Consider the following 15,324-nt stretch of genomic DNA (forward strand, 5'->3'; position numbering starts at 1 on the left):
TGCTTTATTTGTAATGACACCAAAAAGGAAGTCATTAGAAATAATCTCTATTACTGGTCTATTTCCTTATTTCCCTCCGTTGCTCTTGCCATCTTCTCTCTCTTTATCTTTGCATGTTCAGTGTTGTGTTTGCTCTGATGTCATCATTGTGCTACACACATGTCTGAGTCCCCTACTGAGTGTCTCTGTGCTCACCGGCCTGGTCGGTTCACATTTACCCACCATGACACCATCTCCACTACACCTTCTGGTCCTGGACCAGCCCAGATACACCCCAACACAGGCTCAGGTCTAGTCAAATTAACTGTACTCAGTGGGTGTCTGACTGACCTGCCCACTCCCACTCCAGCCACAGCACAGCTGGCCCTGTTGCATTGCTGATGATGGTGCAGCGGTGGAGGATGTCATAGGCAGGTCGATGAGAGGAAGAGGTGACTGTTCCCAGACCAGGGCTGTTCAGGCTGGTCTACTCTGGCACAGGCAGATGCTTCCCCTAACCACAGCTCTAGGGTCATTTCCCCCAATCTGAACCTTAACCGTTAGGGTCATGAACAAATGTCTGCCTCGGTGTTTAGGGACAACTTCTGCCTATTCCGGGCAGATCAGTAAGAATGATGATATCACCGTTTATAGTGAGGTAATTTCCTGCCTCTTTCAGGACGCTCTCCCCGGCGAAGTCGCCCACCTCCTCCACGGGGTCCATTGCATCCAGCCGGAGGTACCCTTACCCCATGCCCCCCCTCCCCGACGACCAGAAGAAGGCCAACAGGCAGAGTGCCAGGGTAAACTACTATAATAACACAGTATATAGCACATACTGCACATAACATCTCATACGTAACATATACTGTACATAACATCTCATATGTAACATACTGTACATAACATCTCATATGTAACATGTACTGTACATAACATCTCATATGTAACATACTGTACATAACATCTCATATGTAACATACTGTACATAACATCTCATATGTAACACATACTGTACATAACATCTCATACGTAACATACTGTACATAACATCTCATATGTAACATACTGTACATAAAGTCCTAGAAAGTAGGTAAATACAGTAGTAGTTCATGATGTGTGTACTATAAATACCCCTATTGCATTGTGGGGTTAACTGCAGTTAAGGTACTGAAGCCATTATCTAATTATAGTCTTTGTCTCTTCATCTCGTTTCTCTTCCTGCAGCTGTGGGAGACTTCAATATAACACTCCTGTTATCTACTCTGCAAAACTACTTAAGAACTACATTTTCGTCCACTTTTCTATGAATTAAAAAATACAAAGAAAAACAAAATTGAAACAAAATGACGGAAAAAGTGAGTAACTGGTATGAGCGGAAAAGAGAAGCAGAGGAAGATGAAGAGGAGGAAGGTGTGAGTGTGTGTGAGAGTGTGTACGAGTTCCGTCAGACCTGACCTGCTCAGTAGGGGACGCTACAGGGGCCATCTGTCATTCCTACACTGACAAGCCAAGACAGAACGAGGCAAGACAAGATACCTTTCAGATTAGTTGGAGATCCACCAGAGATCAGCCCTTCACTCATTGGTGAGGAAAAAGCAAAGCTGTTGTGATGGTAACAGTGCAGACAGAGAGGAGAGGCCTTGTTGTGGATGTCTCCCCCACTCCCAACACCCCAACATCCCCCCAGCTTCCACCACACTCTTCTAGCTCCTCCCTCAAACTGTCCCACCTTACCTTACTCACCTCTCCCCCCAACCCCCCTCTAGCCCTGCCCCCATGTCAACTCTCTCCTCTGATTGGTGTTCCTCTCTGTTGAGGGGTGCGGACAGCTATCATATCGGCAGATTTCTCTACCATTTTGAAGCACGCTGTTTAATTACTGTAGAAAACTCCAACACTGTATGCATGAGAACCCCTGTTAATCAACTCTTCCTAGTGTCACAAAGAAGAAGAAGTCTGGGACGGACAGCATGCGGGGGATGGTGATGTCATACGTACTGTAGGCCTTTAAGCTTTCTTTACATTATAGGCTTCTTCTATCTCTGTGATCAGCGACTCATTATGAACTGTATCACACATTATACTAGCCAACTGCCCCTGACATGGACCCTAGACCCTAGCCCCTAGACCCTAGCCACTCCGTTCTCTTTCTTTCGCCGTGTCAGGTTTTGCTGAAGGATTTGGTTATCGTTGTAAATATGTACAGCTTAAAGGCAGAGTAATGTGTGCTTTTCTTTTTTACTTACTGGGAGGTGAATGATGAAGGGATGCTCCCCCTCTCCTCCTCCTGCTGTGGTTCGTGTTGTAGACAGGCAGGGTCTCCGTAGGTCTTTGTAGAGACCCCGTACTTGGTTTTTCTGTCTGTTGCTCTCTTTTCATTTCTGGCTGAACTCTCTCTCTTCTCTCCCGTGTGGCTGTGTGAACACTCCAGCTTTCTTTTTCTTCCACAGCAGAATGTACAAACAGTGTTCTATATTTCCTCTTTGTGTCATCCCTTTCTCTGAGTAATGCACACTCAGTCACAGCCCGTCATAATTAAGACAGTAAACTTAAGAATGTCATTGATTTATAACATTAACTGAGCATTTGATCCATTTGGATATTGATAATGATGAATGTGATTTGAACTAAGATCGTCCCATGAGCCCTTTCTCGCTACAGAGGGGAGAGAACAAGTGTTCTTTTGTAGTTTTAGATTTGATATACATGTTCATTTGGTCATGGTGGTTTAGAGAAGTTGGAGAAATGTCCTGTGACTATAATCATTCCACACTACGGTCTGTGTGTACAGCAGGGACAGCCTGGCCATCTGGCATTTTGGGCAAATGCAAGATGGCCTGGTCCATTTTTTAACACCGGGCCTGTCTTACTTGTTTTTTTGGGGTGCAAAATGATAATTATCTTGCTAATAATGGGGGTCTCGAAGAAAGAAATGGGCCGTTGTGTTTAAAATGCCAGAGCCGATTTCTGGTCCCAGTCCGCCCCTGGTGTACAGTGTGAGACCAGACATAACAGATAGATACAACTGGAACCGACAACGCCACTGAGATCCAGCTGGACGATGTGGGAATAACAATGTGGAAACTAAACATTGTGTCAGATGAATTTGGAATTTGTTTGGATAAAATTATTAAAATGTGCATTTTTGCTTTTGTTTTGTTTCCTACTGTAAGTTTGCCCTGCTGTCTGTAAATGATGAAGTGTCCTGTACAGTGCTTGCTGTTTGAGATTTATAAGACCAACAGAATGACAATGGATCTACTAGCTAGCACACTATCGCTGTTCTCTAGTAATCTGTCTGTGAGGCTGTAATACGAAATAAGCATGACATTGAAATACTTTTTCCTTGATTGCCAATTGCTGTTTTCTTCTTGGAATTTCATACCATAAACCCCATATCAGTAGTGAACAGGTTTTCAACATAATCAACCAGGTCTGAAACATTTTCATGAATGGCCCGAGTAATCTAGTGGTTTAAATGTGGCTTAAGATTCAGGTTCTTACCTACGCAGAGTAGGATAAAGTGTCCCTAGTCACTGATCCAAGGTCAGTTTTGTATCTTACCCCCCTGATGGTAAATGTTGTGAATTGGGGAGTGGAAAGCTGATCTTAGATCTGTGGCTAAAGGGAAACTTATTTGTACAGAAGTCACAACCCCCATCCTGTAGTTACTGTACTGTCCATATCAGTTAAGCCTGCTGTATGTTAACTCCGTATGCTTAAGTTTAAAATGTGGGCACTGATCGTTTTGATTTTCTACTGTATGCATTATGACTGCAAAGATATTAAGATCACCACAATATCACATTAATATTGCTACTGTATGACAAGTCTCAAGTATTTTTTTTTACTCTGAAGTACCTTTATATGTTCACTTCTCAGTGTTGTGTACAGCCGTTATTCAGACAGACCAACTGCATTGTTGTTCTTCTGTGCGTTGAGTGGAACGGAGATATGATGCGGCCATTTTAGTTTTTTAAAGCACACACTCATCTCGGACCGCTCTGGCATGTGAAGATCTGTACGTGTCTTCTATGTTATGATGGGACGCAGCTATGGCAACATGGGGTGCATTATGCTATAGAGATCTGTGCAGGTGAATGCATGTTGACTAAAGCTCTCATCATCACTCTTGTCTTATTTCAATTACGATATGATTGGCTGGTGCTTAGTAACTTGAGTTTTGACCAAGGGATTCCCTAGGCCGTGGTAATATGCAAATAAAGGATCATACTTGTCAAGCAATATTTTAAATATCATATTGTCTTAATTCTGACATCTATGATAATTTACATGCAGGTCATAGGATTGAGGTATATTAGACGTTAGGATGGTGGCAAGTGGAACCTGTCCAGGTAACAAGATGTAACTTGTCTGATGTGTGTTATCTGTATTAGTGGCTTGACTGACGTAACCCAACCGGACCCACAGAGAAACGTCCAAACGCACACAGAGGAGGGACAGATTCTTGAATGTATCAATACAACAAAGTACCAGCCACCCAGCCATAGCCTGTGTAGAAGTAGGTTATATCAGGCCTCTGAATGAACCATGCAGTCTACTGAGACGTAGGTTATATCAGGCCTCTGAATACACCATGAAGTCTACTGAGAAGTAGGTTATATCAGGCCTCTGAATGAACCATGCAGTCTACTGAGACGTAGGTTATATCAGGCCTCTGAATGAACCATGCAGTCTACTGAGACATAGGTTATATCAGGCCTCTGAATACACCATGAAGTCTACTGAGAAGTAGGTTATATCAGGCCTCTGAATACACCATGAAGTCTACTGAGAAGTAGGTTATATCAGGCCTCTGAACACACCATGAAGTCTACTGAGAAGTAGGTTATATCAGGCCTCTGAATACACCATGAAGTCTACTGAGAAGTAGGTTATATCAGGCCTCTGAATACACCATGAAGTCTACTGAGAAGTAGGTTATATCAGGCCTCTGAATCCACCATGAAGTCTACTGAGAAGTAGGTTATATCAGGCCTCTGAATACACCATGAAGTCTACTGAGAAGTAGGTTATATCAGGCCTCTGAATACACCATGAAGTCTACTGAGAAGTAGGTTATATCAGGCCTCTGAATACACCATGAAGTCTACTGAGACGTAGGTTATATCAGGCCTCTGAATACACCATGCAGTCTACTGAGACGTAGGTTATATCAGGCCTCTGAATACACCATGAAGTCTACTGAGACGTAGGTTATATCAGGCCTCTGAATACACCATGAAGTCTACTGAGACGTAGGTTATATCAGGCCTCTGAATACACCATGAAGTCTACTGAGAAGTAGGTTATATCAGGCCTCTGAATACACCATGAAGTCTACTGAGATGTAGGTTATATCAGGCCTCTGAACACACCATGAAGTCTACTGAGACGTAGGTTATATCAGGCCTCTGAATGAACCATGCAGTCTACTGAGACGTAGGTTATATCAGGCCTCTGAATACACCATGAAGTCTACTGAGATGTAGGTTATATCAGGCCTCTGAATACACCATGCAGTCTACTGAGACGTAGGTTATATCAGGCCTCTGAATCCACCATGCAGTCTACTGAGACGTAGGTTATATCAGGCCTCTGAACACACCATGCAGTCTACTGAGACGTAGGTTATATCAGGCCTCTGAATCCACCATGCAGTCCCATCCTGCTGCAGTATGCTCCTACTGTGACCTTAACCCTCATATGTACCGCTACAAAATCTATATACAGTCCCAAATGATTGACACCCTGCATAAAGATGGGCAATAATGATAATTCAAATACTGAACTAAATTGTATGTAACAAAACAAAATTGGGAAATTATATTATTTGATAAAAATAATTTTGTTCAGAGAAAGATCCACCTCAAAAGGTTAGGGGTCAAAATGATTGACACGCCAAAGGGTTCTTATAAAGTAGTCAAAAGTTTCATATTCGGTCCCATATTCCTACAGCACACAATGACTACACCAAGCTTGTGACTCTAAAAACTTGTTGGATGCAACAAAAATGTGTCATTGTGTGCTAGGAATATGGGACCAAATTTATTTTGGACTGACTTTATTTCTAAGAATCTTTAGGGGTGTCAAATTTGACATTCCCTTGAGAAAAACAAGTATTACTTGTTAAACAATATTTCACTGAGCAACTGTATTGGTATAAATCAATCGTTTCCCCCTTTAAAAAAATACAATATAGCTTAGTAGTTGAATTATTTCACACAGTCATTATTGCTCATCTTTATGGAGGGTGTCAATCATTAAGACCCCACTGTATAATTACAGCACTTGTCTTTTACTGTATGCTGTACATAGATTGACAATGCAAAAATCAATGCCCATATTTTTTTTCTTACAATATCATTCAGTATTGTAATATATTTAATATAAAATAAAACTTTCATTGATATTTTCTGTGTATGTATGTTTAGTTTCCCTTAAGGTAAGGTTATTGCTAAAGGAGGCAGCATTAATTAACATGTTTATTACTACATGGTGGAAAAGCAACATATTACATCAAACAGTCAGAGCCAACATCCAGTAGAAAAACACAAATGTACTTCCACCCTTTTTGTCAGCCCTCTTCCTCAACCTCTGTAACTCTGTCCATAGTGTGGTCATAAGGGGAAGGCAGGACAACAACACCCTTGCATGGGTTATGACTGTGGGTGACATCATCGTTAGTGTTTTCCATAGTTAGTCTCAAGCAGGGTGCAGAGCCAGGATGAATGTCGAGGAGTCATCCTACCTAGGGTATGATAGGTAGGAACATCACCCTGACTTCCACAATATTGAAAACGTTCCAGGCTGAGTGAACATGAATCAAGTTCAAACCCTTTTTCAAAACTGCAGAACATACTAACCCTGAATATTCCACAGTTCAGCTCAAACTGAGGAGGTGGGGCCCCATGTGAGTGTGTTCTTGACTGGGACCACCCCTCTCAGCGCCTGTAGCCTATCACGGTGCAGGGAGTCCGTTGCCATAGAGGCATCCTTGTCTAGTGATTGGCGGATACAGGTCTTGAGGTGTGCGATGCCAAAACCGGTGGCAGCTGAGATAGGAACCACATGTCTGAAGACCATGTTGTTCTTAGGAAGCATATCGTCGGGTAACAGGTGGGAGAACTCTGAAAGAGAGAAGCACACCAGGGGGGCACTATGAGTAGTCTAATGTCACAGATCGTACACCTTAATTACCTAAGTTTAGAATCTATGTATATCATTAGATTACCGTGTGGGTTTAGGAGTTGCTCCTGCAGCTCTATGAGTTTGTCCTCTGCATCAGGCAGGTCCATCTTATTGACCACCAACACAGCAGGCTTACACGGGAGATCCTCCTTATACAGCTCCAACTCCTATCGGAGGGGTCGAGAGAGGAGGGGTCGGGCGGCAGAAAGTGGGATAAGGAGAGAGAGAAAATTATACGATACTGGTGCTCGGAGGGAGAGGTTTCTGTGTAGATGTGTCCTGCTAGCCTCACTTTAATTAAAAGTTGAACAGCCTCAAAAGCAGACCTAAAGGGCGTTTTGCTTGCCAGCTGGAAACCACAAACGTCCACCTATGACCAGAGAGAGAAGAGAGACTTCATCAGTATTACAGCTAGAGGTTTTCGCACCACAAATCTCCTTGAGACTTTGACCATAAATTGTGTTTAGGTCGAACCACAAAGAGCAGCTGTCTGGTCCTCTCCACGTGTTTGAGGAACTGGTGGCCCATGCCTCTATTCATGTGGGCCCCCTCTATCAGCCCTGGGAGGTCTGCCACTGAGATCTACAACAATCCGAGGACAAAACACCGAATGGACCAATCAGAGGAGAGAACTCAGATTGAACCAATGAGAGGAGAGAGAACACTGAGTATGGACAAACCAGAAGACAATCTTGAGAATGAACCAATCAGGTGAAGGAAAATATTGACTCGCACAAAAGGGAGGAAGTGACCTCATCTGCTTCTCTTACCTGTTTATGGTCTTCATACATGACCTTGCCAATCTCTGGTCTCAGAGTGGTGACTGCAGAACGACAACAAACATTTACCATTCATAAATAACTCAATCATCATGGTATCATCCTCCAATCAAACATTTGACAAAAAACTGGGTAATATATGGAACATTCACTTCAGAGGGATGTGGTGTGTACATATGTACTCAATACTCACAGGCATAGCTGGCAATCTGGGGTTTGGCGTGAGACAGGGCGGTCAGTAGAGAGGATTTTCCCGCATTGGGGAACCTGGTAGTGATGGAGGGGGAAATCATGAAGTCAATATGTTCCTGTATGATTGTGTGTGTGTGTGTGTGTGTGTGTCCTGTCTCACCCCACCAGGCCGAGGTCAGCAATGAGTTTGAGGTCCAGTCGTATGTGTCTGGTCTGGCCCTTACTGGGCAGAAACTCTGAGTGGTAGGAGCCTCCTTGACCCCCTCTGGCCACCAGCACACGATCTCCCTCAGTGTTCAGCTTACCTATGGAGGGGATTGATGAGCTATGGTCAGTTAAATTTACACCCAACACTCTCATCCTGAGTGCAGACATCAACATCATCTTCAACCAGTACACAGTGCCTTGTGTCAGTGAAGGAGGTGTATCATGTGTAAAGACTTACCGAGGACCATTCCATCATCATTGGTGACAGTAATGCCAGGAGGAGCCAAGACTTCTTGGTCCTCTCCTTTCTGCCCCCTCAGAGCACGGACACTACAAACACGCGCGCAAAAACACACACACGATTGCTGGTAATTCACGTCATGATTCTTCCAAAAGGGATATTGGCCATAATTGTTGTACAATGCTTTTGTGCATTATCCAATATGTGTGCCACCTACATATGTAAGTGATCTACCGGTGAGCTCACCGTCCACCCAGTGATCTACCGTCCACCCAGTGATCTACCTCACCGTCCACCCAGTGATCTACCTCACCGTCCACCCAGTGATCTACCGTCCACCCAGTGATCTACCGTCCACCCAGTGATCTACCTCACCGTCCACCCAGTGATCTACCTCACCGTCCACCCAGTGATCTACCTCACCGTCCACCCAGTGATCTACCTCACCGTCCACCCAGTGATCTACCTCACCGTCCACCCAGTGATCTACCTCACCGTCCACCCAGTGATCTACCGTCCACCCAGTGATCTACCGTCCACCCAGTGATCTACCGTCCACCCAGTGAGTTGTGGTCCAGACATACCTGCTGTTGGTTCCTACTCCAGCGATGAAGCGTTTCTGGGGGTACTTATCCTTGACCCTCTTCAGAGTCATCTCCTTCTGAGCCACCACCCACACGTCTCCCCCTTTCCCCCCCTGACCCCCCAGACGGGGCAGCCCCATCCCCCCACTGCCCCCTCGCACATACAGACGCAGGTTGTCCACGAAGTTACCGTACTAGAGGAAAGAGAGTAGTGATGACATCATTTCACGTCAGACAACTGAAGTATCTACAACATTAATATATTGTAATGTCTTCTACAATGACGTGGACAGTAACGTTAGGCTACACAGCTAAACATTTTCCATTTCCATAACTAGCAAGTTCATTGTAGAAACGACCATGTAAAACTGATAGAACACCACAACCAACTAGCTAGTCCTGTCTACGAAACAGAAGACCACCTACGACTAGCAAACTAAGCTAGCTAGCATGGCTACCTGGATAGTAGAGCCACAAACAGGAGGGGTTAGTTATAATTATAAATATATTTGGTATAGCTAACTTAGCGAACTACAATGTAACAGTGGTTTACATTTACATTTAAGTCATTTAGCAGACGCTCTTATCCAGAGCGACTTACAAATTGGTGAATTCACCTTCTGACATCAGTGGGACAGCCACTTTACAATAGTGCATCTAAATCATTTAAGGGGGGGGGTGAGAAGGATTGCTTTATCCTTTACTAACCTTCCGACAACACATCCTACTGATCCAAACCATTTTGAGTAAATATTTAGAAGTTACAGTTGACCGTTTGTGGCATTTTTGCCTGAAGACGTCAGATTAGTCGTTCACATGTGTTGTTATAGGTTGTTTGGTGGTGGAACAGGAAACAGCAAACGGGGCTTTCGATGATGTCAGCAGCGTCAGTCAACGTAGCTAGTCCCGCCTCCCTCTCCTCCCCAGCTAAGCTATGCACACAAAATATTGTGGGGTTTTACCTGTAGTCCTCGTCTACAAATAAATCACAGTGTTTTGAACAATCATTTGGTTACGTTCCTTTGATAAACTTTCAAAAACACCACTCGTATAGGCTAAGTCATTTTATGTTAGGAACTATTTGTTTATAATTTTATAGCATACCCTACCCCAAATTCATTAATTCATCCATTCAGTCAGTCAGTCAGACAGACATGTTTGTTCATAGGCTATCCCTGGTCAACTGTCAGCTCGTGCGCTACTTGCATGTAGGCTATGACGGGGTATGAGGTGGGCGCGGTGTTTAACTCTAAAGAGCTCCGCCATGGAGTGGACTTGTGTCAGTGTCAAGGTAAGTTTCTATCCTAGAGGATAATAACTGACAAACAATAGCTCTGACCAATTCCCGAGGTTTGTAAGACCATGGGTATAATAATAATTAGTCAAAGACTCAGTTTATGCAAAAGGATAGTACAGTTTATTCAGAGAACGTTCTGGCGTGTATAGTACAAAGCAATTCATTTTATACTGACTTCTCACGCCCACACATTCACATAACCATACGCACACACATACACACATGTCCTGCTACGTACACACTGTCTGTCTCACTACCCAGCCGAAAGAGATTAGTGGCCTTGTCCTTGAGACGTACTCCCCGTTCTCTCCCAAATCTCTAGTCAGGTCGGCACCAAGCTCAGGCAGTCTGTGTTTAAAATACCATAAAGACATATTGTTTTACCCTAATTCTGACTAGGACTACATATTTATTGATTATGATTCTAATCAATTCCATACATTCATATGTTTCAGGGCGGAATATTCTAATAATTCAATTAACAGACAATTCTCACCTATCAGTCAGTCAATACATCCACACAGTGAACCACACTGGATACGCACTCGCGTTAGGTGGTGGTTTTAAAAACTGCAACAGCTGATAGGAACATAACAAGTAAGTATCCTATATTTTCTTCATAGCCTGTAGAGGCTATGGAAGTTTTTCTTTGAGAGGGAGACAATTATGCACACCTCTGATTTCACTTCTCACATTTTCTGTTTCTAAATGTGTGTCTGATGGCCATATGAGCTGTCACAGTAGGTCGGTAGACTATATTTTACTTGAGCCTTCTTTCTCTTAGGCTATTTGTCTCTGCATTCCCATCTCTTGGCCACTCAGGGCTCTCTCTCTCCTATCGCACCAATCGGATGATGGTTTTACTCCATGGCTGGAGTCTTCTCCCGTGCCTTTGTATGCTCCTGACTCTCTCCACCGCCTCCTCCAACACCATTCCCAACTTTTTGATCGGAACCGACGGGCCTGGGGAGTGGGGCTCGGCGGCTTCATGGATCCCGGTAACCTGGACGAGATCATTTACATTTAAGTCATTTAGCAGACGCTCTTATCCAGAGCGACTTACAAATTGGTGAATTCACCTTCTGACATCCAGTGGAACAGCCACTTTACAATAGATCGACTCTGGCTGCTGGGACTTGTCTTCCCTCATGGTGATACAGACACGGCGGCTGCGCCTGGCGGACAGCCGGGGCGCACTGTGGGATTTCATGACATACCTGCGCACGTCGCAGAAGCACAACGAGCTGTTCCTAGAGCTCACGCAGCACTTCTGGGCCATGTACGTTGACTGCATGCTGTCCCGCGCGCACGGACGTGGCTTCAGTACAACGCTGTCCAAACTGCGTGTCATGGAAGTTTCCCCAAATGATGCACAGAATAACGCATAGAGCGAGTGTTGTCTTTAGGCACAAGACTATGCGTAGACCTACTGCAAATGTGACAAGAGTTTCAGATGAACCATTCTAATCTACCACCCTCCCGATCTAGTGTTTTATTATTTAGAGTTCTCCGATAGGTGGCTGAAAAAGATTGGATGTGTATGAACAGTTCTTGGCACCATGAGTAGCCTACACCGAGGACATGGCCTTTAATATGGCTCTTTGAAGAGATATGTAAGTTTGTCAGACACATTCAAAACTGAAAAGTTGTCTGAAGTCAAGTTTCTAGCCTAAATTCATATCCCATCGGTTGTGTGGACCCTCGTGATATGCATTAGGAAAGTCTGCTGCATTATCGCCACATTCTCAACAAACTCAATGTTACTTTTCAGCAGATGCGTTGTTAATCATTTTGAAAAATAACAATAAAGAAAGTTGCACTTTTATATTTCTCAAAGGTATTTATTGGGCAACCAACGTTTGGCAGTCCATTGGAATGTTTATCCGTGTATAGGACTATGTCAAAATAACATTGAGGCTTTATACGAGTAGATTATTCTCACATGGGGAAGAGCAGGAAGCCACTGAAGGTGCTGTGGTTAGAACCATCGTTAAACACTGCCCAGCCATTGGGAAGGCGCATATGGACCATATCACCCTTTTACAGATGCAGAGTCACTCCATTGCACACATACTCATTCCCAGCATTGTAATATTGACCATTATGCAATATTCTCTGGCCATTCCTGTACATGTTTAGACCCCAACTAAATGATATTTCATTAGAAACCACAGAGAATCGGAAGTAGTAGACTCCTCTCACTGGTGCTGTGAAGATACCTGCATCAGAGGGAAGCAGAGAGAGATCAACAACACTGTCATTTTCTCATGGGCCTTGTACAAGAGCATCAACAACATAATGTATCATGGGTAAATTGTGACTGACTGATCTACAAATAAAATAGACTAGTTATTTATGATGCAAGTTGATTTGTAGATCAGTCAGTCGACAGCCGCCTACACTGTTGACTGCAATGTTGAACAAGCCCATGGACATTGGAGCAGCATGTTTAGTGATCGTGGACTGGACTCTGCTACTGGCCCACTTGGACATGTGTATTGATGTGTAAGCAGTACCTACCTGTATTTGGGTTGTAGGTGTTGCTGACGTTTGTGAAGACCTTGGTGTAGATCAGTTGGGTTTCAGTATTGAAAGGTCCTACTTTTCCTGAGTTAGTCAAACCAGCAGAGAAGGCCACCTTTGGTTTCTGGTGTCCTTTGACAGCTCTTTGGTCTTGGCCATAGTGGAGTTTGGAGTGTGACTGTTTGAGGTTGTGGACAGGTGTCTTTTATACTGATAACAAGTTCAAACAGGTGCCATGAATACAGGTAACGAGTGGAGGACAGAGGAGCCTCTTAAAGAAGTTACAGGTCTGTGAGAGCCAGAAATCTTGCTTGTTTGTAGATGACCAAATACTGATTTTCCACCATAATTTGCAAATAAATTCATTAAAAATCCTACAATGTGATTTTCTGGATTTTTTTTCTCATTTTGTCTGTCATAGTTGAAGTGTACTTATGATAAATTACAGGCCTCTCTCATCTTTTTAAGTGGGAGAACGTGCACAATTGGTGGTTGACTAAATACTTTTTTGCACTACTGTATGTCAAGTTGAGGGTGTGTGCAATTGGCATGCTGACTGCAGGAATGTTAGTTTCTCTACCATAAGCCACCTCCAATGTCATTTTAGAGAATTTAGCAGTATGTCCAACCGTCTTCACAACTGCAGACCATGTGTAACCACGCCAGCCCAGGACCTCCACAACAGGCTTCCTCACCTGCGGTATCATCTGAGATCAGTCACCCTTTTGTGGGGAAAAACTAATTCTAATTGGCTGGGCCTGGCTCCAGGTGGGTGTGCCTATGCCCACCCATGACTGCGCCCCTGCCAAGTCATGTGAAAACCAAAGATTAGAGGCCTAATTTATTTATTTAAATTTTGACAGATTTTCTTATATGAACTGTAACTCAGTAAAATTGTTAAAATGATTGCATGTTGCATTTATACTTTTGTTCAGAATAGATTTTTATTGGGTCTATTGGTATGTCAAAGAGACATTTGGTGTTCTTGGGGACCAATAGGGCCTAGATGATTGTGACAAATTTCACAAGTTTGGCTTCTCACCATCTGACGAACACGTTGGAAGGGGTAGCATTGATTGGCATGAGGGTTGATGTGGATGGTGGTTGGGGAGGCCAGCCCCCACTCATGGATTGGTATCTGACCTCCAGGCTGGGTCAGCCTCCATTTGCACAACAAGTAGTTGTGCTGAGCCTGCTGGCAGGGTCAACCTCCAGCCGTAGGCCGTGGTGGCCCCTCCCAGAAGGGAACCAAGGTTGAGCTGGCTGCTCCCATTGTGCAAGAAGCCTGAGAAGTCGAGGCTGTGCTTAGCACAGGGTGTGTAGAGTCAAGAAACAGCATGCATTTGTCATACAGACTGTTTGTAAGACTGATGTACAAAGGCATGAAGATGGATGCAGTTTAAATACTATGAGGGTGGTTGATTATTGAGATTGACTTGTAGCTAATGAAGATTGGATGTAGGTGAGCAAATTGTCATGGTCACACTATGACCATTTAAGGAGTTCCTTGCTAGTAGCCCACGGTTCCAATATGGGTGTCTGGGCCCATATATGGATTTCCTGCCAATATTGTATTTTTTATTAATTTAATTTTCAACGTCATTTTCAATGACGGCCTAGGGACAGTGAGTTAACTGTCTTGTTCAGGGGCAGAACGACAGATTTCTACCTTGTCCGCTAGGGGATTCGATCTTGCAACCTTGGTTACTAGTCCAATCCTCTAACCACTAGGCCACCTGCCACCCCACTATGAATGTTAACTACAATCTAGCGTCATCAAATTGATCAATTGATCCCGTTCTTGAACCAGAAGAAGCCGCGCGATGGTCTGAGCGCGCGCTCTTTGCCGAGCCTACGAATCTGTGCTCGCGCCCTATACCTGCGCTACCGCTCGCGCCCTACACATGCCCTACCGGTGCAGCGCGAATGAACGAGTTTCGATGTGACGCTGAAGTCAAACCAGAGAGGAAGAGAGATGCCCAACTCGGCGTAAAATCTGTCACCCTCCACCAGCTGGCGATTTTTTTTCCTTGTTTCGCCTACAAAGCAATACGTTTTTGAATGGCGATCAATGAGTGTCAGATTTAATCGTAATGCTTAAGTTCTTAGGAGTGTACTAATTTAAGTAGGACAGTTTTGTATGATGTCTTTTTATTTTGTCAAATTGATCTTTTTCCACCCTTACCACCCTACAGTAGGTGGCGGCATGCACCTCTAACGCTTGTTTGCGGACCGCCATAACACAATAGAAGAAGAAGAAGCAGCAGCAGCAGCAGCAGCAGCAGCAGCAGCAGAAGCAGCAGCAGCAGCAGCAGCAGGAGGAGGAGG

General features: G+C 44.0%; 2 protein-coding genes across 4 annotated transcripts in view; one reads left to right on the top strand and one right to left on the bottom strand.

Moving 5' to 3' along the window:
• Positions 1 to 6,394, top strand: part of LOC135521742 (disintegrin and metalloproteinase domain-containing protein 22-like) — a 147,835-nt gene extending 141,441 nt beyond the window's left edge. For 2 of the 3 annotated variants that reach the window (XM_064947433.1, XM_064947434.1), the window contains exons 29-30: positions 659 to 782; positions 1,207 to 6,394. In XM_064947433.1, coding sequence (XP_064803505.1) covers positions 659 to 782; positions 1,207 to 1,227 — 145 coding nt within the window. In that variant the 3' untranslated portion in view covers positions 1,228 to 6,394. The remainder of the gene's footprint in view (positions 1 to 658; positions 783 to 1,206) is intronic. The other variant, XR_010452603.1, reaches the window with a different exon arrangement.
• Positions 6,395 to 6,454: 60 nt separating this feature from the next.
• On the bottom strand, positions 6,455 to 10,048 carry LOC135521744 (GTP-binding protein 10-like). Its single transcript, XM_064947435.1, has 10 exons — positions 9,885 to 10,048; positions 9,177 to 9,370; positions 8,590 to 8,681; positions 8,305 to 8,449; positions 8,146 to 8,219; positions 7,944 to 7,996; positions 7,648 to 7,755; positions 7,466 to 7,543; positions 7,217 to 7,340; positions 6,455 to 7,112 (listed from the first exon to the last, which is right to left on the bottom strand). Exons 1-10 carry the CDS (start codon positions 9,915 to 9,917, stop codon positions 6,871 to 6,873), a joined length of 1,143 nt encoding a protein of 380 aa, XP_064803507.1. The 5' UTR covers positions 9,918 to 10,048; the 3' UTR covers positions 6,455 to 6,870.
• Between the last annotated feature and the right edge of the window lie 5,276 nt (positions 10,049 to 15,324).

Source organism: Oncorhynchus masou, chromosome 30, assembly GCF_036934945.1.
Source record: "Oncorhynchus masou masou isolate Uvic2021 chromosome 30, UVic_Omas_1.1, whole genome shotgun sequence".
NCBI lineage: Eukaryota > Metazoa > Chordata > Actinopteri > Salmoniformes > Salmonidae > Oncorhynchus > Oncorhynchus masou.

Excerpts from the sequence above, each read along its gene's own strand:
- LOC135521744 (XM_064947435.1), bottom strand. The coding sequence starts at position 9,917 with ATGGTTTGGATCAGTAGGATGTGTTGTCGGAAG. Across the intron at positions 8,682-9,176 it reads GGAGTAGGAACCAACAGCAG|TGTCCGTGCTCTGAGGGGGC; the intron begins GTATGTCTGGAC and ends GCGTGTTTGTAG. Across the intron at positions 7,544-7,647 it reads CCAGACAGCTGCTCTTTGTG|GTGGACGTTTGTGGTTTCCA; the intron begins GTTCGACCTAAA and ends CTCTGGTCATAG.